Genomic DNA, 22,650 nt, shown 5'->3' with positions numbered 1-22,650 from the left:
TTCCTTCTAATTATAATCATATGGTTAGTCTCTAGTAAGATAAATGCGAAACTCGTTGACAATGCATCGATTCTACATCAAAACCATGGACGTCAAACTGACCCCTAAATTGCAGTAGTCTTATACACGATCTGTAACATATAGTTGAACCAGCCACCAAGAGGTGGTTGGGTCATGTCATTTGCATCCTAAATAAGTCTGACCAGACCCATGTCTCGCAAAACAACATCGATCATATATATATATATATATATATAATTTCATTTTAAGTTGTTTTCATATGATGTGTGACTGAATAAGAATGCTCTAAGAGCATCAAATAAGTTCAGTAATGGAAGATCTTTGATTATAGCCATCATTATTCCCTGCACCCAATCCTACCTCCTCCATTGTTTTCATTCTATTTATTTTTATTTTCATATTTATTTTTAAGAATTTATTATTATCTTTCTTTTTTCCTCATGCACAAAATACTTTTTGGAGCTTATAAAATTGGAGCAGCTACTTACCCTCTTCTCTGCACAAGTGGAGTTGAAGTACCAAACAAAAAAGGCTAAGGTCATCACTGTCATGTCGCTCAATGTTTTAAATATTAAACTCCGACTCTTATCGTCTGATTCATCAAAAGAAACACACAAACACCTCTGAATCTGAATATCATGCATTGCATGCTGTTGGGCCTATAAAACAATTACCCCATTCCTTTGCCTTAGTCAACTTGCTCTCTCCATTCTTTGCTTAGGAAGGGAAAAGAAAACCAATGGAGATGGGCATGGCTTGTTCCGTGCCCAGTAGTTTCATTGGATTGTCCTGACAGTCCCGAACTGCTGCCCGAACACCGCCCCTTAGGTCGTTGGCGTCCTCTTATATCGTACTCCATATTGAAGAGAAGAATCAACAATGGAGGAGACTTTTGTTCCCCTTCAGGGGATAAAGAATGACCTTAGGGGAAGGTTGATGTGTTACAAGCAAGATTGGACCGGTGGCTTCCGAGCAGGATTCAGGTATGTTACGAAAGTAACGAAATGTTGTGGAATGAAACCAGTTGTGCTTAAACGGCCATCCATTTTCTCTATGGCCATTATTCCATTCCAAGACTCGATTGAGTTTGCATGACATGAACTTGTTTTGGGTATTTTCCTGCAGGATTCTTGCTCCCACAACGTACATTTTCTTTGCCTCAGCGATCCCCGTGATATCATTTGGAGAGCAGCTGGAGAGAAGCACAGGTACCGTAATCTGACTAGATGGCCTTGCCATGATCTTCCATCAGATCTTCTGGAAAACGAGAATCTCACATTGGTATTTTCTCTTTTTCAATTTCCGGATGGGATTTGGTGCAGAGGGAGTGTTGACGGCAGTTCAAACCTTAGCATCAACAGCGGTGTGCGGGATCATCCACTCGATCATGGGAGGACAACCTCTGCTGATCCTAGGAGTTGCAGAGCCCACTGTGATCATGTACACTTTCATGTTCGACTTTGCTAAGGAAAGACCAGATCTGGGCAGGAACCTCTTCCTCGCATGGACAGCTTGGTAATTGCATTCTTTTTTAACTTTCTTAAATTTATATTAGATGAGAAAGATAACTGAGAAAAAGCCTTAAAATGCACTTTACAAGACCGTGCTGTCAGTATCGGAGATTTATTTTCTTGTTTTTGCAAACCAGACGGATCGAGTTTCTGGACATTTTTTCGTTATCTTATATTTTGTCTGACTTGATTGTCTTTGTACCAATGAATGATTCTATGTATTGTAGGGTATGTGTATGGACTGCAGCCTTGCTGTTCCTAATGGCCATACTTGGAGCTTGCTCGATAATAAACCGGTTCACCCGTGTGGCCGGAGAATTGTTTGGTCTGCTTATAGCAATGCTCTTTATGCAGCAAGCCATCAAAGTAATTAATTTGACCTCTAATCAGTCATTGTTTAGTCTAATTACACTCAGCACGATGATCAGATCAATCTGGAAGGAGTTCGATTAATTTCTCTTGCCTCGTTCTGTTTTGGTCGCTCAGGGACTAGTCGAAGAGTTCCGCATCCCTAAGCAAGAGGACCTGAACCAGACAGAGTACATACCTTCATGGAGGTTTGCCAATGGGATGTTCGCTCTGGTCCTTTCGTTCGGGCTCCTCCTCACAGCTATGAGAAGCCGTAAAGCAAGATCCTGGCGTTATGGAACAGGTAAGCAACCCACGTGATGAGTTAAAAAAACCCGACACCTTGGTTAGGTGCTCTAACTCAAAACGAATATGGACTTATATCCTTGGGCTAACTCCCCTGAATATGACAGGCTGGCTTCGAAGCTTTATTGCGGACTATGGAGTGCCGCTTATGGTTCTCGTGTGGACAGCAGTTTCTTACATTCCATCACACACTGTTCCCGACAGAATCCCGAGACGGCTCTTCAGCCCCAACCCATGGTCCCCTGGTGCCTATGGGAATTGGACTGTCGTCAAGGTATGGAATGACTGATTAGCTCCAGTTTCCAACCCAAAATCTGTAATCATTTTATGGACTGACTCGAGCTCTCAACCGACAGGACATGCTGAATGTCCCGATCTTCTACATCATTGGGGCCTTCATTCCCGCAACCATGATTGCTGTTCTATACTACTTTGACCACAGTGTGGCATCCCAACTTTCTCAGCAGAAAGAGTTCAACCTGAGGAAGCCTCCTTCGTACCACTATGACCTGCTTCTCTTGGGCTTCTTGGTATGTGAATTCTGCCTCGAGATTACGTTTTTCCCCCCTTCTTTTTTAACAATAATCTAATAAATGTTCGACGGTTTTTTGGTCGCCCAGACCTTAATGTGCGGTCTGATCGGAATCCCTCCATCAAATGGGGTCATCCCACAGTCTCCGATGCATACAAAGAGTCTTGCTACGCTCAAACACCAGGTAATTAATCTTCCTAAGCTGACGACACTAGCTAGAAATTATTATCAGTTATGGATTTTGCAACTCATGCTTTAAATTTTTTGCTCGGGAATTATGCAGTTGCTCAGGAACCGGCTAGTGGCAACTGCTCGGAAAAGTATCAAGAAGAACACGACCTTGGGTCAGCTGTATGGGAATATGCAGGAAGCTTATCGACAGATGCAGACTCCTCTCATCTACCAGCAATCCACTGTTCTGGTAGTTGTCCCTTCCTTTACTTTTCCACATTGAAATAGCATACTGATGTAAACCTTTTTCTCTGCTTTCAATTGCACATCGAGATTGCAGTATACTGAACGTTAAAAGCTCGTGAGTATAATCCAAGTAGGAATGGTGAAAATTCCAAACAGTGAACTACAAAAAAGTACAAATATGATCTACTTTTATTCCGATTCCGTTTCTCCACGGTTATGTGCATTTCAAAGACAGGATTGCACGATCTCTGAGAAATGCCGATACAGCACAATCTTACTAAAAACTCGTAAAGCAGGGACTGAAGGAACTGAAGGAGACGACCATACAAACCGCTGCTAGCACTGGGCAACTCGATGCCCCAGTGGATGAGACACTTTTCGATGTGGAGAAGGAGATTGACGATCTTCTACCCGTGGAGGTTAAGGAACAACGGTTAAGTAACCTCCTGCAATCAATGATGGTTGGAGGCTGCGTTGCAGCGATGCCTTTCCTCAAGATGATTCCAACATCAGTCCTCTGGGGATACTTTGCATTCATGGCCATCGAGAGTTTACCGGGAAACCAATTCTGGGAAAGGATTCTGTTACTCTTCACTGCTCCAAGCAGAAGATACAAGTAAATCCTCCGGCCCTTTTAACTCGGTCAAAATCTACCACTATCATCTGACAGTTAATTGCTAGAATTCAGCTTGAATGACCTCAATTAAACTGCAACGAACTGAAATGGATCCCATCTGAGTTTTCAATGACTCAATTTACTATTATTGTGCAGGGTTCTTGAGGAGTATCACACAACATTTGTCGAGACCGTGCCATTCAAGGCGATTGTGACATTCACACTGTTTCAGACGGCTTACCTGCTCGTGTGTTTCGGGCTGACTTGGGTCCCTATCGCGGGAGTAATGTTCCCTCTGATGATCATGCTTCTGGTCCCAGTTAGACAGTACATCCTGCCAAAATTTTTCAAGGGGGCCCACCTCCAGGACCTCGATGCAGCCGAATACGAGGAGGCACCGGCATTGCCCTTCAATATGGCTGCGGTAGGACACATCTTTTCCGACAACATCGGAGAGAACAAAACTTCTCTTGTTTTTAACCGCCAGGAATTTCTCAACTTTCCCGTGTATTATGTGTAACCAGGAATCAGAGCTTGGAACGGGAGCTTCTTGTGCAGGGGATGGGGAGATTCTCGACGAGGTTATCACAAGGAGCCGCGGTGAGTTCAGGCATGTGAGCAGCCCAAAAATCACGAGTTCCACCACAACACCTGCCCGTGATGTCATAACGAATCTGCAGAGCCCAAGGGCAGTGTTCAGCCCTCGGATGAGCGAGCTGAGAGCGGAGAGAAGCCCCGACACCAGACCATACAGCCCCAGTAGCAGAGAAAAGAAGTCCACTCTTGGGAAGAGTCCGAGCAGTAATGCTGACTCAAAGTAGTAGTCGTAATTTTCAGCCACAGAGGCTCATCCTGTGCCTAATTTCTAAAATCAGCGTGTCCTATGAAAGCGTTTGTTGTAAAATCTTAATCTTCGGCATTGATCTTTTTCGCTGGATTGTATGTCGTGTAACAATAGCATAGCAATATGTATCTGTTTGATCAATCAGAATAGAGGAATATTACTGCTCCTTATTTTCCCTGCTTTCAATCTCCAGAAAGAACTCTACAACAGTTTTTTCTAAATTTATCTCTTATGGAATTTCATCCGATGATCTTTTCATATGGACATTCACGTAAAATCAACTTGATATTGACGAACAATATTCTGACACGACTAGTATAGAATAACACGTCGTCAAAATCGAGCCTTCACATCATCTCGACCTTTCACTCAAGCAAATCGTGGTGGGTTTAGTCATCAGTGAGTGCAGCTTCATCTGAACTGAACAAAAAACATGTAGAGATCCGAAAACACAGCCAAAACTTTTCATATTCTTGCAACTGCACCAACTGAAATGGAACAGAATGGATGAGGGATCTTTTCCAAGAACACAAATCTAAATCGTATCGCTGCCCCGAATAAGCAACTCCACAGCAATTGAACAGTTAAATCCATGCATCAGGGTCAACTATCCCATTGACATCATAGATAAAAGTGATGGCCGAGAATCGATGATTAAAACGACATCTGGAAAGGATCTTTTGAAGCGTACGACGAGAAGAAAAGACGCGGCGGAGAATTCTTGTGATTGAGGCGCTCGAGTGGCATGGCAGGCATGGGGGTCCTACAAGCTTGATTGCGATGAGGAAGGAATGAATTCAATGCAATGTGGCGAATCAAATATATTGAAACTTTTGTGTAGGCTTTTGATTGAACTCACCATTGGGAGCTTAAAGGTTCACTGCTCATATACCTCATTAGAAGAAAGAGTTCATGTACTTCTCTAGAGATTTCATAAACTGAAGGGGTTCGGCTCTTTTTTTTTTTTTTGGGTCTATTGTTTTTGGGTGTTCGTTAAATGAAACTAAAAGACTGTCCAACATCATGCTATGATATTGATCCCACCCTCGATGTATCAAACCAAAAGACATGACATGAAAGTTGACCTTAACATTGGGAAAACAAAAAAAAAAAAAAAGGAAACCAACTTAAGGATAATTGACATGAAATCTTCCAAAAGAAGGTCATTGCAATTTGCACATCAGTTGCAAGGCTGCTACTGAAATGATGCATACAGCTGCAAGTATGGGTGTAACTGAGCTGAGCCGAGTCAAGTATTGGGAATCTGAAGCTTGGCTCCTCGTGAAAAAAGGTCAGGCTCGAGTTGCTTAGGAGCTCAATGGAATACGAAATAATATATTTTACATATTCATCTTCGCAATCCCATCACTTATATTGTATAAAAAAGTTAAACTAGAAAATCGAGAATATAGGAGCAGTCAGAATTATCAGATTAAATTAGCTAAAAATCAATAGAAGGAAAATAAAAAGAATATGTGATATTAGTGCTAACTCATGAGCCTGGTTTGCTCAGTTAAGAGTAGTATATTTTTAGTTATTATAAGTAAGCTCATCTAAGCTTGTATGTCAATCGAGCCGAGCAATAATAAGCCCATCACTCATCAAAATAGGATGTAACGCAGTGACGTACACCCTCATCTAAAGAGGCGGAGCCAAGATTTTCATCCAGTGGGAATAAAAATATTACTTGATATAAATAATATATAAATATATATATATATATAGCAGAGAGAAAATACTAATTTTACATGAAAAAACTCATAAAATAAATATACTTTTGGGGGAAAAAAATCAAAGTTCAGGGGGCACTTGCGCCCCCCCCCCCCCCCCCAGGGGCATGTGGCTCCACTCCTGTTCACCTGTTGACCTAGAAGTCGTCGGTTCGATACCTAATGGGACTAACTGTAATTCTTTATTAGTTATTTAAGATTTCTCTTTCATTGTATTAGGCATTGAGCCTTCTTTGTAACCGGAAAAAAAAAAAAAAAACCCATCTCGAGCATTTATTGAGCTGAGTCTTAGTAGCTTGCAAGTATCTTAGCTCCGGTTACACGCCTAGCTATGTAAAGGCCTTAGCTGGGAGATATACCAAGTTACAGTATTAATAACACAGTCGGAAAGCGTCTGATCAACGTGAAATCCTTTAGAAAGGGGTGATCGTTATGAGATAACTATTACTATGTCAGTTTGTTTAGCTCATCTTATATCAATTCAGCGTAATGGTCTATCCAGACATGTACTCCTATTATGATGCACATATTTTGTGTTTCATCTACCTGGGCAAGTTTGCTCTGCATTTTTTCGGCTGAAATACAGTTGGAGCATGAACATACAAAAGCATTAAAAGATTTCCTTAAGGCATAAGACAGTTCCAGAAGGATTATATATATTCTTTTTCCTCTTCGGTTATTTTAAGGAAGGCCCAGAACCCTACTAAAGGAGTAGAAAAGGCAAAACAAATGTACAACGAGAATTCTACTATTAGAGAGTCAAATTTGAGACTTTTTAGTTTCAGAGTTAATGATTTGTGCTATCGCACTAATCTCCCATTATTGAACGCGGTATATATTATTTTCCGGCAAGAGAGGCGAAGGTGGTTAAGAGGTGAACAGAATATATCCTAAATATGAGGAGTATTAGTCTAGCCAATACAGATCATAAAAACAAAAATATAAAGGTAATCAAAAGAGAGTGGAGCGCAATGGCACACGTTCTTGTCTGATGACTAGGAGGTTCCAAGTATGGTACTCAATGGATCCATACCATTTTACTAGTTATTATGATTCCTATTTCATTATATTAGACTTGCGAGCCTCTCTTGTAACAGAAAAAATATATATATATATATATATATATATAAAAAGGTAATCATAAGGATATGAACTAATGTCAAATTAGTTTATTATAAAATAATATTACCTACTTTTTATTACTTTAAAACTCATTAAAAGTATTTCATGATTATAACCAAATGAAGGCCTGAATGATGTTAGTCTCAGGAATCCCATGTTTTTAGCAAGAAAAAAATATAGGTAAATGTATGATTGTAAACTTTCATTAGAAAAATATATAATTATAAACTCGTATGTTAAACGTGTGATTATTTCATTACAAGCATTAGGTTTTCTCACTCTCAATTTTATCCTTCCTCTGAGGCCAAGCACACTCAAATGAAAATGATTCTCAAACACATCGTAGTCATAGTGAAAAGAATAAAAATAAAAATCCAAAATATAGAAAACTCTTCTGTTAAATTTGTAACTTTGTAAGTGTTCCATTAAGAATAGATTTCTCTCACTCTCGGTTCCATCAACCCTCTGCTAGAATTGCCTCATAATTCACCTTTCTTTTTCTCCTTTTTATCATGAAATTACATGTTATTTCTCATTTGGATGATAAAAGTGTTAGAATTGCCTCATAATTCACCTTTCCTTTTCTCCTTTTTATCAAGAAATTACATGTTATTTCTCATTTGGATGATAAAAGCGTTAGAATTGCCTCATAATTTACCTTTCTTTTTCTCATTTTTATCAAGAAATTACATGTTATTTCTCATTTGGATGATAAAATTGTTAATTTTTTCTTTAATTTGCTCGTTTCTTTGATATCAAGCTTATTTATGAATTCAAGCCAATTGGATGCATGCATTCTATTCGAGCACGGATATTTGTCTAGTAAAATTGTGAAACCTGGTTTTTTTTACCCATTTTATACCATTATATAAACAAACATAAAAATGGTTCCTGACGCTTGATTATATATATAAATATATGTATCTGTATAATATAATATAATGTGTATGTCTATATAGTAGAAAATAGAAAAGGATCAGATAAATGGGATGTTTAACTTGTTTACAATAGAGTTGCCCACTCCCTATCACCCTTCCCATTCTTTTTCCACCGCCTCAGCCTGTCATTTATCATTTTTCCATTATATTTCTGTTCTTTCGATTTGGGTTCCGGCTAGATCTATAAGAAAGAAATAGAGATAGGGCTAGAGAGAGAGAGAGAGAGGAAGTTTGCGCATCTTATTTTGAAAAGTTATATTTTTATTTTGACATCAGATTGTAGTATTTCAATATGAACTCACTTGTGTCCCTAGGACATACGATGAATACGTGTATCAATTTGAAAATGAAATGAATAATTGCACTTAATAATTGGTATAGATTTGTGGCGAGAAAAAAAAATACATAAAATATGCAGTCTTGCCAACCTCTTCCAAATCCTACGACTACCAACCCACATAAGCTAAAGGAAATGAAAAATAAGTGCAAGCACTGATCCCATCAATATAGCACAATCAAAGACTTAATATAGTTTACAGAAGTTGGCGGTTCCCAAAGTTCAAGTCAAAACGCACACAATTAGCAAATGTTTTTGACAAATACACTAGAGGGAATTTGAATTTGAGACCTTTGAATTATTAAATTTGAATTTGAGACCTTTGAATTATTAAATTACGTGATAGCAGGATTGTTAACCATTAGATTCCTACCTTTGACGGTCATCCGAACAGATTTTGAATTCTAAAAGAGTACTTGCTAATTTTTGTGATACCAGTAATCGTATCTCAGCGTATAAAATACCTTTTTCCGTAGAAAACGACATATGATTGACTATACTTCATAGTGTAATTGAAAGAAAACATCTTACTTATCCCCATACACGAGTGATTTTACCCCCCTTCTTTTCTTTTTCTTTTTCTTTTGAGGATTCATCATGTACTCCACCGGAAAGAAAAAGTGATTAACCCACACGTAATCCCCTCCGAACGCAAGATTTGTACGTATGACGTCTGACTGTTCGAGGTTATGCACAGTACTCAGCCTATGGTTGCTCCAGAAACTCGCCCTTTTGGTCCCGCTAATGTCTCGGTGGTGGTCGCTTCCGTGAAATAAATTGCACGTAAAGAATGTGACTGTCCATCAATCCAAATCATCATTTTCTTTATTATATATATATAATAAAAAAAAAGGCAATCCCATCTAATAAAGAACAGAATTTCTCGGCGACTAGAAATGGGAAGCTTATCCGGTTGAGGACCGGAACAGGTCGAGGATAATATAATTGACTATAAAATAAACATAATTGATTTGAATAAAGAGCAATTGACTATGTTATATTTTCAGTCGACTATGTTACCCTAAATCGGTTTCGCCTCGGAACCGTATAAATTTCCCGAGAAATATGTAAAAGGCCGTGAAGGTCCAAAGTCTGTTCTTTTCTTGCATAAATCAACTTTGACTTAATGTGGAGATTCATCCGTTCTACCCCTTTTCCTGTTTTTGGCATTATTTTCGACTCTTTATACACATATTGCCGTCAGCGAAAATCAGAATTTAGGAGGGTTGGGGGTCAAAGGATGATATCAATATGGCCCCCTTCTCCTCCCTCGTTCCATCTTTTATCAGTCCAAAAAATCGAGCATGCACATCTATTATGTCCTTGACCCCATTGAAATATATGGGAGCCGGCTCGATATATCTCCATCCTGTATTTTTCATACGTGGTGGACTTCCTTCCTAGAAAAACATCGTTTTAGTCTATGACAACCTCATCTTCTGATGACCTCGTAGTTCATGATGAACATGTTGATCTTCGCCGTACTATATATTCTGTCTCTCCATGATAAAGTACATTCCTATTGATCGATTGAGGGCAACTGCAAAGAACACAAGAGATGCACATGGTGAAGGTAGGACCGGGAGCAAAGCCATGGAATTGCACAAGGATTTAAACGGTCTAATAGATAATTTGTCGCCTAATTCAAAGAGGTCTAGGCTTTTGATCTAACCTAATATCTTCTTAGACTGGTCCGGGCGACTCTTCTGCGTCATGAGGATTTCTTCCCACAACTAGTTCTGAACTTAAATTGAGCTCAAGGTTTATCATCGAGCAAATTGTTAATTTTCAAAGCACAATTTTTAAGAAAAATGAAGCCTTGAGGTTGAGAAAGGGACTGTGATACTTGGCACATGTTTTTACCTAAAAGCAAGAGATTTCATATTCGATTATTATCGGTGAAACTTTTGATATCCCCTTTCTCAGTAGAAGAGGGACCACAACCAAACTAAAATTTAAAAATATATGCAAAGGCGGGGGTAGAAACTTGGGCAAGGTCTCTGTAATAACATATGACTGAAACCTTTAGGTATGGAATTAAAAACATGAACACGTAAAAGGAAAATAGATCACTCATTTCACGAGGCAATTTGCACAGAACTTTCCTACGCGGGAGGTACGTTCTTTTGCACCCTAACCTTCCGATATTCTCTGCTGAAGAGTGTCCTAAATTCTCCTGGGAAGTCCTCGAAGTATCGGAGAACACTGTCCATCTCCAGAAATGAGCTGGTGAGCTATCTCAAGAGCCTAAGCAAGTTCGACCGAGACAAAACGCCTTAGAGTTCAGCAGTAATAGATAAGGCGAACCCGATATTATGCACAAAGGTGCAGACTTAATCACCATTCGCATCCCTATGATCCCCCTCGCACCACCCTTTTCCCTTTATTTGACGTTTCCGTTTCCCTATACTAGACCCATTGACCTCGAGAGAGAAAAAAATAATAATAATGATAATAACAAGAAACCTTCAACTCCACCTTGTTATGTAGGGTGTCTTGGGCCAGGATGTGAGACCTAAAGTGAAAGATTGGCCCAAATGCGAGCCTGTCCATGTTTTGCTCAATCGGCCCTTCACAATTTCCTTGGTAATTAAGAATATTTTTTCTTTTCTTCTGCTGCTAATCGATTTTCCATGATCCTTGGTCCCTTGCAGTGTTTTTCTGCCCATTACACATCGAGGGATTAGCAATTGGAATAACTAAAAAGTATTGAGTGGTCGAGAAGCATCATTCTTATATCTGATTAATAGCAAGTTAGTTCAATTATCTCTTGTAATCTGTGTACCTTTATTTATTGTCATAAGAGACATTTAAATGCATACATCATACGTGAGTGTTCTCCTAATAATTAATTTAAAAATTCTTCTAATTTAAAATCACGTATAATTGAATGTATTCACTTGACCCATTGACTTGACCTCACTTGCATCATCGAGGAGTAATTATTTCTCAATATTCTCTCTAGACAATGGCAAGTGGATCTGGTCGAAATATTATGTTTCATAATGCTAATACTATTTTTATGATAGTTTTGGCTCCTCTTTCACAACTCTCGTCTAGCAGAGATCTTCAATATAAGCATTTTTTTTTCCCTCCATGAATTCAATATAAGAAATCAGAGCTTCAAGTTTATTAGCCACAAGCATTTAGCTTCGCACCGAACATATATTTGAGCTACTCATAGACATACCACTCGCATCAAGCACTATGAGCCACGATGTCGAGTTCTAGATTTCAGGAGAAACTCGGCCTTATTTATGTTGCTAAGATTGTAAAAACCTCGTCAAAGAGAAGTTGAAACCTATGCAGAACATCCCAGAGTGCAACCTATTGAGAAGATATAACTTTCACGTATCTTGATGAATGAGATGTTGAGAAAGATGTACTCAACGAAAAAGGTTCAACAACTTTACAGGTTAAAGATGCATTATTTGAATTGATTCTTACAAACGGTAGAGCTTAGCTGCATCTATCTGGAAAAGATGTAAAAATGAAAAGTATTCAAGCATCAATTGCTAACGAATTCCAAAGACTGACGAATAAGATGGTCAGGTTGTTTAGCTTGCCTTATGGCTTTTAGCAAATCTTGCAAATCGCTCGAGACCACGTTCGAGTAAGCTTGCCAGAAAAGGTTTCAGTGCCTGCAAAATATTCATAAAGCTAAATGTCAGCAGATGAAAAGTTCATTACCCTTCTTCTTGCAAACTTCTGAAGCCTCTAATAATGAAAAAGAATGTCAGATTTAAGATTTTGAGAAGCGGCAATCCCTTCTCAACGTGTTCTGTAACAATGCTCGGCGGGAGAAGAAGATGATCCAACTACTATTAGGCTTTGATTAATTAAATGGGAAATGCTGTTTCAAAAGTTTCAAACCTGAGTGCAAAATGGATATAAACTGGGGCAAGAATGCTTACAGATGCCACAGGGAATAGAAGTTGAGGAACTTCATACGAAACAGTTAGCTGAAACAGAAAAATGTCCTCTGTAACTAAATCTTTGCATAAACTTGAGGTATTGAATTGAGAAAATCAAAGACCACATGTTAGTTTCTCTCTATGCCATTTCCTTGTGTCTGATCAATATTGGCATTCTGTAGCACGAATTGACAAAACAAGGCATAAGAACAATTCAAAGAGTGCAGGCTCACTTCTACTAAACATGAAGAGGGACCTTTGGGATAAAACCGAACAGCTCCTCTGTGACACGAGAAATAAATCTGTCAAGGTTCTGAAACCAGCCACGGCGATAAAAACCCATTCTATTTGTTTGTCTATCACGATGGAGCTCTCAAATGCATTAGCAACAACATGGATTGCAAATTTGGTGGTCCCAGGCATGAATATTACCTGTTAGGAAGACCTTCTAGCGACCGCCAATGGATCTTCTGATTTGGGATTGGCTGCACAAATTATGGAAGAAGGATATAACTCCACTTGCAGATCTATCAGAAGATATTGCAAACGTGACTGCAAGAAGGGAGAAAGAAAACTAGCAGTTCAGTTGGAGTCTCGTGCCATGATGTTTACCTGCATATTCCGAGCAAGCCAAGAGTACTCGAGGTCTTGACCAAAGGCTTTATACTTTAGGGACCATCTTGATAAATCGGGTTGGTCTTCCAATATCTGCCATTTTCATCAACCCATAAGATTCTCCAGTACGAAGCCAACTTCAGAATGTTTCTACCTGCTTCCCTAATAATTCCACATCTAATGCTACTAAGTTTTTCCAATAACAAAAAGCCAAGAAGGATTCATGGTGTAATCAAACACATGGGAGGCAATATTTATCCACATCTTTGGCCATAGAATTCACAAAGCACAGTATGCGAATCTTATTCGAGAAACAATCATCACTGCCTATAACAAAAAGGAAGTGCCCAATGCCCGACCTTTACAGTCGAAATAAAAGGCATCCATTGGGGAATTGCTTCACGATCGGAGTAGCACTTATAGGCAACCGAAGTCGGCACATCAATCTCCATCTTAACCCTGCAATCGCCATGCGATATCAGAACATTCGATCTAAGCACAAAGCAGAATGTCAAAAAAATTGCACTGACGTAGCATAATCAGCGCCAGCCAAGCATAGAGAATGACTCAATCGGGAACAATGCGATCACGGAATCGAAGATTATCAACAAAACCAGAATATTGAATAACAAATTTCAATCTTCACACGATGCAATCAGTTCAGGAACAGAGATATGAAGCTGGGGAAGAGATTACGTGCATTCCTGCCACTCCATGACAGGGGAGAAGGGCCGGAAGAAGGAGCGGCCGCCATGAGGGGGCTGCTTCCTTACAGAAGCGATCTGCTTCTGGCCAAAAATGGAGGAGCTGGAAGAAGGTGGAGAAGGGGAGGAGTGAGTTCTAGAGATGGGAATGGAGCTGAAGGAGAGGATGGAGGATCTTAAGCCTTGTCGATGTAGTCTACGGAGCAAGTGGGAGGAACAGGGGAGTGAAGCCGTCGTGGTCGCAGACATGACTGCCCGGTGGCCCGACGGAGGCGGAGAAGGCGACCAGATAGTCTACCGTTCTCTCTCTCTCTCTCTCTCTCTCTCTCTCCCTGAATAGCACACTGTCGTTCACCACACCAAATCATGTTTGACACCTGGCAGCATTTCATAATTTCTCAACTTTTTTTTATTTTCCTTAACCAGATTATCTAAATAGAAACCCAACATGTTATCCTGCCGAGTAGGATACTTCATATAACCGACTTTTCAATTTTACATCAAACGTTCACCAAGAAAAAAACATGCCACCATATAGATGGATGATGTTTGATGTCACATGGGTGTAATCCATCTTATATATGTTAAGTTCATATCAATCGAAGTACTTTAGTTCTCGCATGATTAGTTAATTAGGAAAGAAATATAGTTTTTGACTGAAAAAGAAAAATAGCTGAGTTAACTTTTCTTCTCGGGTTAATAACAAAAAAAATTAAAATTTTCACATTTTAACGATTTTAAAACGAATTTTTTCTTTCAGCTAATTAAATCACAAACTACGATTTGATAACAATGTTAACACACTGTCAATATCTCCATTAATTTTAATCGAAATTGCTTACATGCAAATGACGGTGTCACATAGCACACGGTGATTGGCCGAGTGGATCCTATATTTTTTTAAAAAAATAAAAAATATTCTGAAATTTAAAAAAATAACAAAAAAGGAAAAAAAAACCGCAAAGTGAGGAGGATGGGAGGTAGCCAACGATAGAGGTCTCGACGTCGATCCCTACCCCCTTCCCTTCTCCTAATTGGGTCCGCTAGAGACAGCAAAGGTCGTCGATGACCCTAACTGGGGGGGGGGGGGGGGGGGGGGGGGGGGGGGGGGCTGACGTCGAGGCTCCTACCGATCGGAATCGAAAGATGCCAAGACAACAAAGGTCGTTGACGACCCCAATTTGGGGGGTGGGGGTCGGCATTGAGGCTCCCACCACTAGCCACCTTTCTTCTTCTTCACATTCTTTATTTATTTATCTATATATTAAGCTACATGAGAGCTCTAACGAGAATTTTTTCCATAGAAATTTTATAGTAAAATATTCAAAAATATTTTAAAACTCATCTCTCTTTCTTTGTTCACAACTAAAAAGAAAACACTTTTTTTCAAATGGTTAGATAGTATGGTACATAAGTGTGTATATATATATATTTAACTAAAAATATATTATTTTTATTTATGTTTATACAAGGCCAAATATTATTTATATGAAAAGATATTAATCTTTCTAATTTTATTTTCATTTGATTCTTTATTTTCAATTTTCTAAACGTCACCATCCTCTATAAAAATTTCTTTTATATGGAATATCTTTTACTCTATCATATATAAAATTTTAATTCGATATATTAATTTGTCTTTATATCCTCATTGATCAATCGAAATTCAGCTAGAAATAACTATATCATTGAATTTATACACGTAGTTTATGATTATGATTATAAGTCAGTGTAATTTTTGACAGCGTAACATTAATAATAATAAATAAAATCTACAAATTATTGATTAAAAACTTTAATCCTATGATTACAAGTCTGAGTCCCATACCATTTCATGTCATAATCCTACTTCTCCAAAGATAACCATCTTCTCCTCAGTGATATTTTACCCCCAAGAAAGAACGGCTATTTAGGACGCGGCCCAGCACAGTGACAAACTACAAAATCCCCAATGCTATATCCGACTTCACCGAAGAGAGGCATTGCCCCGAAGTGGAAATAAAAATCACCTGCAGCTATTTAGGCCACCAGAAACCTCGGACGGTCGCCGGCGACGGCCCAAGCCCCCCACTTCCTCTTCCTGTCACCGGAAGCACCGGCTATAGAAGGGTATTGCACAAACAGACAAGATTGAAGATACCCGTGATCATATCGAATCAACCTTTAGGTCCCTAAAGTGCAAATAAATAGTTCATAGCCGAAGTTATTGACCCAAGAAATGGTTGACTCGACTTTTCATCCCATCGCAATGCCTTGCTCCTCAAGAACTATAACCAGTCAACAAACTCCTTGACTCTTAAAGAATTTTCCTCCATCCCAGCTTCCGAGTTTCTAACAATTGTACCTCCCTGTCTATATAAGGAGTTTTTTTCTTCAGTTCATCATATAACCTTCCATTTCAGCCCACAATTGTCCAAGAAGGATGAAGGGACAGGGGCGGCAACAGGGGACGGTCCGAACCTGCTTGGTCCTGCCCGTGCCGTCTAGCCCTCTGGAGGGATCCCAACCTGCCCACAGATTGGATTCGCTCCCAGCTGTCGGCTCATATGCCAAAGTGCGGTCGAAGCCCGTCAACCACTCCAAATTCACGGGCAAGTGTGGCAAGGCCCAGTGCACCGAGTGCCAAATGGGTCCTGTCCAGAAATCCAAGGACAAGACCAAGGGGTCACGGAAATTGGAGCTGAACAACGCCGTCTCCAGTCATCGGTTGATCACTTGGCAGGTTGTCCATGGCAGAACCGGTTCGAATTTTGTCGGCCTTTCTGCCTCGGGGCTGCTAGATCACTTAGCTCATGAGTCCGATGACAGTGATGAGAGCTATGATTCACGAATATGATGCTTCAGATGATGATGATGTGCCTGATGGAGATCCATGGGCTGGAAGTTCATGGTGACGGGTCAACGTTTTCATATCGGTGGAGATGACCATTGGTGAAGAATTGAGAGCCTCGCGGTGGCTCCTGTGGTGGCTTCGCCATCTAAGTGGGGGCGGTGATGGTTTCCGATGAGGATGATAACCAGGTTCGAGCGAAAATGATTGAGGCTAGAAATTGGAAACCTGGAGCGGAAAAGATCCCGTTGAATAGAAAAGCCCGAGTATTTATAGCTCCATGGAAGACGGGGTCGATGGACCATGTGACATACTATAACTCGACATTCGTAAGCCCAAGCTAGCTAGGCCAGAAACCGACTTGCATAAGGTTTGATCCCTCAGTCAAGTTGGGTCCCGGTGAACTTTCATCACCATGCTGCTAGTAATTGTGTATTTTCAATTATGAGGGCCACGAGATATCTCCTTCAATTTCGGGCTGAGATTCAATTAATCATACTTAAATTTTTTCGTAAGGGATCGGTTGTCTTTTCTATGGAGTCCATCACGGGCTGCTACGTACCCATTTAATTTGTCTATACGAAACATTACCAGACTCATTAAGTCCAAGTGCCCTCGATAATTAAATAGAACTGAAAGGCAGACGAAACAATTGCGATGGATGAAATTGACTGGCCATATATAATAAGATTGTCTTTCTTACTCTATGTAATATTAAGAGTATTAATTTGTACTAAGATCATCGCATATGTTTGGTTCATCTCCTATGGTACTGTCAATAGTAATGGTTATGCTCTCTCAATCAGGACGACTTGCATGTATTTGTCCTACATATATGCCTTGTTCATAACGTTTCAGAATTATTTTAAAAAATAATAAAGTAAATAGAAATATTAAAAATTGAACCTCGCCCAGGTAGATTTTTAACTATATATAAGCAGATGCCCCCGGGTCCTATATGAACACATTGGAAGTTCGACAAGATTCAACTCTCAGTAGCATTCCCAGAAACAATTTCTGTTCACGAATAGATCCCCAACCTCTCCGCCGACTGGACAAGATGTCAAAACAAAGGTGAACAAAGTTGGTCTGTGTTTCAAAATTGATCGTCAAGACTTGGATTGATCTCGTTTCATGGATGATATGTACGTATAATCATTACGATTGATGATTAGGATATACATACGGTCATAACTTTGTACATTCATATTGTTGATCTACGCGCATACCATTATATTACAATATCATGGTGTTAGGCACTCGTGGGTTCTTGGGAAAAGTTGGCGATAATAACCGGTGCAGCCAGCGGGACCGGCGAGGCCACTGCACGGCTGTTTGCAGAGCATGGTGCATATGTCATCATTGCTGACATCCAAGATGAAGTCGGTCACCAAGTTGCAAGTTCAGTTGGCTTTGACCGGGCTAGTTACAGGCAATGTGATGTCTGAGATGAGAAGCAGGTCAAGGAGACGGTGGCATATGCAGTGGAGAAGTACGGAGCCTTGCACGTCATGTACAGCACCGCCGGAATCATGGGACCACTGGCCAGCATCACGGACATGGACATAGACGTGTACAACTGCACCCTAGCTGTAAACCTGCGGGGGTCGGCTCTGGCAATCAAGCATGCAGCGAGGGCCATGGTGGCTAGTAAAACCCGCAGCTCGATTGTTTGCACAGGCAGTGTCTTGTCTATTCCAGCCGGCATGAGGCACAACCCCTACACTGTGTCGAAGCATGGGCTGCTTGGCCTAGTCCGGTCAGCAGCAAGTGAGCTCGGTGCCTTTGGGATCAGGGCCAACTGCATCTCTCCATACAGGCTAGCCGCTCCCATGGCATGCGGGCTGATGAATCTGGAGCCAGCTGTCGTGGAGGCCATGAGCGACTTGAAGGGCATAACATTGAAGGTTGACTGACGAATGAGATGGTCAGGTTGTTTAGCTTGCCTCGTGGCTTTTAGCAAATCTTGCAAATCGCTCGAGACCACGTTCGAGTAAGCTTGCCATAAAAGGTTTCAGTGCCTACAAAATATTCATAAAGCTAAAAGTCAGCAGATGAAAAGTTCATTACCCTTCTTCTTGCAAACTTCTGAAGACTCCAATAATGAAAAAGAATATCAGATTTAAGATTTTGAGAAGCGGCAATCCCTTCTCGACATGTTTAGTAACAATGCTCGGCAGGAGAAGAAGATGATCCAACTACTATTAGGCTTTAATTTATTAAATGGGAAATGCTGTTTAAAAAGTTTCAAACCTGAGTGCAAAATGGAAATAGACTGGGGCAAGAATGCTTACAGATGCCACAGGAACTAGAAGTTGAGGCACTTCGTACGAAACAGTTAGCTGAAACAGAAAAAATCTCCTCTGTAACTAAATCTTTGCATAAACTTGGGTATTGAATTGAGAAAATCAAAGACCACATGTTAGTTTCTCCCTATGCCATTTCCTTGTGTCTGATCAATATTGGCATTCTGTAGCACAAACTGAACTAGGCATAAGAACAATTCAGAGAGTGCAGGCTCACTTCTACTAAACATGAAGAGGGACCTTTGGGATAAAACCGAACAGCTCCTCTGTGACACGAGAAATAAATCCGTCAAGGCCACAGTGATAAAACCCATTCTATTTGTTTGTCTATCACAATGGAGCTCTCAAATGCATTAGCAACATGGAATGCAAATTTGGTGGTTCCAGGCATGAATATTACCTGTTAGGAACACCTTCTAGCGACCGCCAATGCATCTTCTGATTTGGGATTGGCTGCACAAATTATGGAAGAAGGATATAACTCCACTTGCAGATCTATCAGAAGATATTGCAAACGTGACTGCAAGAGGGGAGAAAGGTAACTAGCAGTTCAGTTGGAGTCTCGTTCCATGATGTTTACCTGCATAAACCGAGCAAGCCAAGAGTACTCGAAGTCTTGACCAAAGGCTTTATACTTTAGGGACCATCTTGATAAATCGGGTTGGTCTTCCAATATCTGCCATTTTCATCAACCCATAAGATTCTCCAGTACGAAGCCGACTTAAGAATGTTTCTACCTGCTTCCCTAATAATTCCATATCTAATGCTACAAAGTTTTTCCAATAACAAAAAACCAAGAAGGATTCATGGTGTAATCAAACACATGGGAGGCAATATCTATCCACATCATTGGCCATAGAATTCACTAAGCATAGTATGCGAATCTTATTCACTGCCTCTAACAAAAAGGAAATGCCCAATGCCCGACCTTTACAGTCGAAATAATAGGCATCCATTGGGGAATTGCTTCAAGATCGGAGTAGCACTTATAGGCAACTGAAGTCGGCACATCAATCTCCACCTTAACCCTGGAATCGGCCCGCATTATCAGAACATCCGATCGAAGCACAAAGCAGGATCCACCACAATGTCAAAAAAATTGCACTGACGTAGCATAATCAGCACCGGCCAAGCATAGAGAATGACTCAATCGCAAACAATGCGATCACGGAATCGAAGATTATCAACAAAACCAAAATATTGGATAACAAATTTCAATCTTCACACAATGCAATCAGTTCAGGAACAGAGATATGAAGCTGGGGAAGAGATTACGTGCATTCCTGCCACTCCATGACAGGGGAGAAGGGCCGGAAGAAGGAGCGGCCGCCATGAGGGGGCTGCTTCCTTACAGAAGCGATCTGCTTCTGGCCAAAAATGGAGGAGCTGGAAGAAGGGGGAGAAGGGGAGGAGTGAGTTCTAGAGATGGGAGTGGAGCTGAAGGAGAGGATGGAGGATCTTAAGCCTTGTCGACGTAGTCTACGGAGCAAGTGGGAGGAACAGGGGAGTGAAGCCGTCGTGGTCGCAGGCATGACTGCCCGGTGGCCTGACGGAGGCGGAGAAGGCGACCCGATAGTCTACCGGTTCACTCTCTCTCTCTCTGTGAATCGCACTCTGTCGTTCACCTCACCAAATCATGTTTTGACACCTGGCAGCATTTTTCATAGTTTCTCAATTTTTTCGTTTTATTTTCCTTAACCAAATTATCTAAATAGAAACCCAACGGGTTATCCGGCCGAGTAGGATACTTATTCATATTTTTCAATTTTACATCAAATATTCACCAAGAAAAAAAACATGCCACCATATAGATGTCAAATGGTTGTAATCCATCTTATATATATTAAGTTCACATTAATCGAAGTACTGTAGTTCTCGCATGAATAGTTAATTAGGAAAGAAAGATAGTTTTGATAGAAAAAGAAAAATAATTGAGTTAACTTTTGTTCTCGAGTTAATGACTAAAAGGAAAAAAAAATCGGCAAGAGAGGAGAAGGGGAGGTGGCCAGTAGTGTGGGCCTCGACGCCGGCCACCACCCCCTATATAGGGGTCGCTGGAGACAACAAAGGTCGCTAGCGATCCCAATTGGGGGGTGGAGGTCGGCGTGAAGGACTCCACCGATCAAAATCGAAAAACCCCCAAGACAGCAAAGGTCATTGACGGTCCAAATTGGGGGATGGGGGCTGGAGTCGAGGCTCCCATCGCCGACCGCCTCTCCTCTTCACAATCGGCCCTACGACCTTTTTTTTCTTTTCTTTAATTATATGAATAATTTTATTTTTAAAAAAGTGGGCCCCACTCGGCAAATTACATATGCCACGTGGCATCATCAAGTATATGTCAGCAATTTCGGTTCAAATTAACGGAGAAATTGACGGTATGCTAATATTGTTATTAAATCGACAGTTTGTGATTTAATTGGCTAAAGAAAAAGTTCGTGCCAAAATCGTAAAAATGTGAAAACTTTAAATTTTTATTATTATTAACCCTTACTTCTCCCAAAAATATTAATAAAAAATAATCTATAATTTATCTATCTATACATTAAGCTAATGAGAGTTTTGAGAAGAAACTATAATTGAGTCATGTTTGATCCATAGAATTTTACAGGAAAATATTTTAAAACTCATTTCTCTTTCTTTCTTCACAATTAAAAAAAAACAATTTTTCAAATGATTAAGCAGTATGGTACAAAAGTATATATATATATTCAACTAACAAAATATTATTTTTATTTACGTTTATACAAGGCCAAATATTACTTATATAAAATGATATTAATCTTTCTAATTTTATTTTCATTTGATTCTTTATTTTCAATTTTCCAAACTTCACCACCCTCTATAAAAATTTCTTTTATATAGAATTATCTTTTACTTTATCATATATAAAATTTTAATTTCATATATTAATTTATCTTTATATTCACATTGATTTATTGAAATTCAGCTAAGAATAGCTCTATCATTGAATTTATACATGTAGTTTATGATTATGATTATAAGTCAGTGTAATTGTTGACAATGTAACATTAATAGTAACAAATAAAATCTACAAATTATTGATTAAAAACGTTATACTTTTACGATAATGTAGTCTACTTATTATTATTATTATTATTATTACTACTACTACTACTACTATTATTACTATCAATTGTTATTATTATAATTATTGTTATTTTTTATTTTATTTTATTTTATTTTACTAAAGGAGATCGCAAAAAACTCTCTTTAACTTGCCACATGTCAACATGTGAAATTAAAGAAAACAATATTTTTATTTTCATCTGTACTAGGGCACAATATCCCACGTGTTGTCATCGGTCAGAATATTATATCCACGCTGAGAGAGCTTCATTTTTTAGTGAGTCGATCCGACTCGATTGGATTAGTCGAAACATAATTAGGCTTCTAGATACCAAGGTTTACATCGAGAATATTATATCAAAGAATTCACTATAAAATTATGAAAAAAATAAATCGATAAAAATAATATTATTACCATTCTTCTGACTATATAAATTAAAATAGTCAATTAATCATGTTTATAGAAGAT

At 39.5% G+C, this 22,650-nt stretch overlaps 5 protein-coding genes across 10 annotated transcripts; 3 read left to right on the top strand and 2 right to left on the bottom strand.

Moving 5' to 3' along the window:
* The first annotated feature begins 523 nt into the window (after positions 1–523).
* LOC116215456 (boron transporter 1-like) lies at positions 524–4,774 on the top strand. Of its 2 annotated transcripts, none has more exons than XM_031551167.1 (12): positions 524–1,004; positions 1,147–1,229; positions 1,344–1,536; positions 1,760–1,898; positions 2,019–2,184; positions 2,294–2,460; positions 2,543–2,716; positions 2,807–2,902; positions 3,002–3,139; positions 3,429–3,751; positions 3,908–4,175; positions 4,276–4,774. In XM_031551167.1, exons 1-12 carry the CDS (start codon positions 901–903, stop codon positions 4,570–4,572), a joined length of 2,148 nt encoding a protein of 715 aa, XP_031407027.1. In that variant the 5' UTR covers positions 524–900; the 3' UTR covers positions 4,573–4,774. The 2 variants fall into 2 exon arrangements, with proteins under 2 accessions (XP_031407027.1, XP_031407028.1); XM_031551168.1 differs by having other exon boundaries at positions 525–1,004; positions 3,432–3,751.
* Positions 4,775–10,702: 5,928 nt separating this feature from the next.
* On the bottom strand, positions 10,703–14,322 carry LOC116215476. Of its 4 annotated transcripts, XR_004158468.1 has the most exons (9): positions 13,948–14,322; positions 13,611–13,710; positions 13,249–13,344; positions 13,069–13,121; positions 12,870–12,918; positions 12,637–12,684; positions 12,289–12,363; positions 11,201–11,383; positions 10,703–10,969 (listed from the first exon to the last, which is right to left on the bottom strand). XR_004158468.1 is itself a non-coding variant. In XM_031551196.1 (8 exons), the coding sequence occupies exons 1-8, from the start codon at positions 14,202–14,204 to the stop codon at positions 11,342–11,344; spliced, it is 720 nt and encodes a 239-aa protein (XP_031407056.1). In that variant the 5' UTR covers positions 14,205–14,322; the 3' UTR covers positions 10,703–11,341. The 4 variants fall into 4 exon arrangements, 3 of the variants coding, with proteins under 3 accessions (XP_031407056.1, XP_031407057.1, XP_031407058.1); XM_031551196.1 differs by having other exon boundaries at positions 10,703–11,383; XM_031551197.1 differs by lacking the exons at positions 10,703–10,969; positions 11,201–11,383 and adding an exon at positions 12,053–12,195 and having other exon boundaries at positions 13,948–14,321.
* Positions 14,323–16,377: 2,055 nt separating this feature from the next.
* LOC116213717 lies at positions 16,378–16,791 on the top strand. Its single transcript, XM_031548755.1, has one exon. It carries the CDS (start codon positions 16,378–16,380, stop codon positions 16,789–16,791), a length of 414 nt encoding a protein of 137 aa, XP_031404615.1.
* A 1,133-nt stretch (positions 16,792–17,924) lies between these two features.
* Positions 17,925–20,726, bottom strand: LOC116215083. Of its 2 annotated transcripts, none has more exons than XM_031550652.1 (7): positions 20,367–20,720; positions 20,020–20,119; positions 19,672–19,767; positions 19,492–19,544; positions 19,309–19,357; positions 19,080–19,127; positions 17,925–18,806 (listed from the first exon to the last, which is right to left on the bottom strand). In XM_031550652.1, the coding sequence occupies exons 1-7, from the start codon at positions 20,621–20,623 to the stop codon at positions 18,723–18,725; spliced, it is 687 nt and encodes a 228-aa protein (XP_031406512.1). In that variant the 5' UTR covers positions 20,624–20,720; the 3' UTR covers positions 17,925–18,722. The 2 variants fall into 2 exon arrangements, with proteins under 2 accessions (XP_031406512.1, XP_031406513.1); XM_031550653.1 differs by having other exon boundaries at positions 18,665–18,806; positions 19,039–19,127; positions 20,367–20,726.
* On the top strand, positions 18,069–18,701 carry LOC116215084 (short-chain dehydrogenase reductase 3b-like). The gene has a single exon (XM_031550654.1). It carries the CDS (start codon positions 18,297–18,299, stop codon positions 18,699–18,701), a length of 405 nt encoding a protein of 134 aa, XP_031406514.1. The 5' UTR covers positions 18,069–18,296.
* Positions 20,727–22,650: the final 1,924 nt, after the last annotated feature.

Source organism: Punica granatum, chromosome 7, assembly GCF_007655135.1.
Source record: "Punica granatum isolate Tunisia-2019 chromosome 7, ASM765513v2, whole genome shotgun sequence".
Lineage (NCBI taxonomy): Eukaryota > Viridiplantae > Streptophyta > Magnoliopsida > Myrtales > Lythraceae > Punica > Punica granatum.
Note: the sequence above shows the minus strand (reverse complement) of the source record. Positions and strands in the feature narration are given on the sequence as shown.

Coding starts and splice junctions, on each gene's coding strand:
- LOC116215456 (XM_031551167.1), top strand. CDS start 901: ATGGAGGAGACTTTTGTTCCCCTTCAGGGGATAAAGAATGACCTTAGG. Junction 1,537..1,759: donor TTCCTCGCATGGACAGCTTG/GTAATTGCATTC, acceptor TATGTATTGTAG/GGTATGTGTATGGACTGCAG. Junction 1,899..2,018: donor TTATGCAGCAAGCCATCAAA/GTAATTAATTTG, acceptor TTGGTCGCTCAG/GGACTAGTCGAAGAGTTCCG.
- LOC116215476 (XM_031551196.1), bottom strand. CDS start 14,204: ATGTCTGCGACCACGACGGCTTCACTCCCCTGTTCCTCCCACTTGCTC. Junction 12,919..13,068: donor CTAGAAGGTCTTCCTAACAG/GTAATATTCATG, acceptor CTCGTGTCACAG/AGGAGCTGTTCGGTTTTATC. Junction 12,364..12,636: donor TTCTATTCCCTGTGGCATCT/GTAAGCATTCTT, acceptor AATATTTTGCAG/GCACTGAAACCTTTTCTGGC.
- LOC116213717 (XM_031548755.1), top strand. CDS start 16,378: ATGAAGGGACAGGGGCGGCAACAGGGGACGGTCCGAACCTGCTTGGTC.
- LOC116215084 (XM_031550654.1), top strand. CDS start 18,297: ATGTACAGCACCGCCGGAATCATGGGACCACTGGCCAGCATCACGGAC.
- LOC116215083 (XM_031550652.1), bottom strand. CDS start 20,623: ATGCCTGCGACCACGACGGCTTCACTCCCCTGTTCCTCCCACTTGCTC. Junction 20,120..20,366: donor ATGGAGTGGCAGGAATGCAC/GTAATCTCTTCC, acceptor GGCCGATTCCAG/GGTTAAGGTGGAGATTGATG. Junction 19,545..19,671: donor GGCTTGCTCGGTTTATGCAG/GTAAACATCATG, acceptor TAATTTGTGCAG/CCAATCCCAAATCAGAAGAT.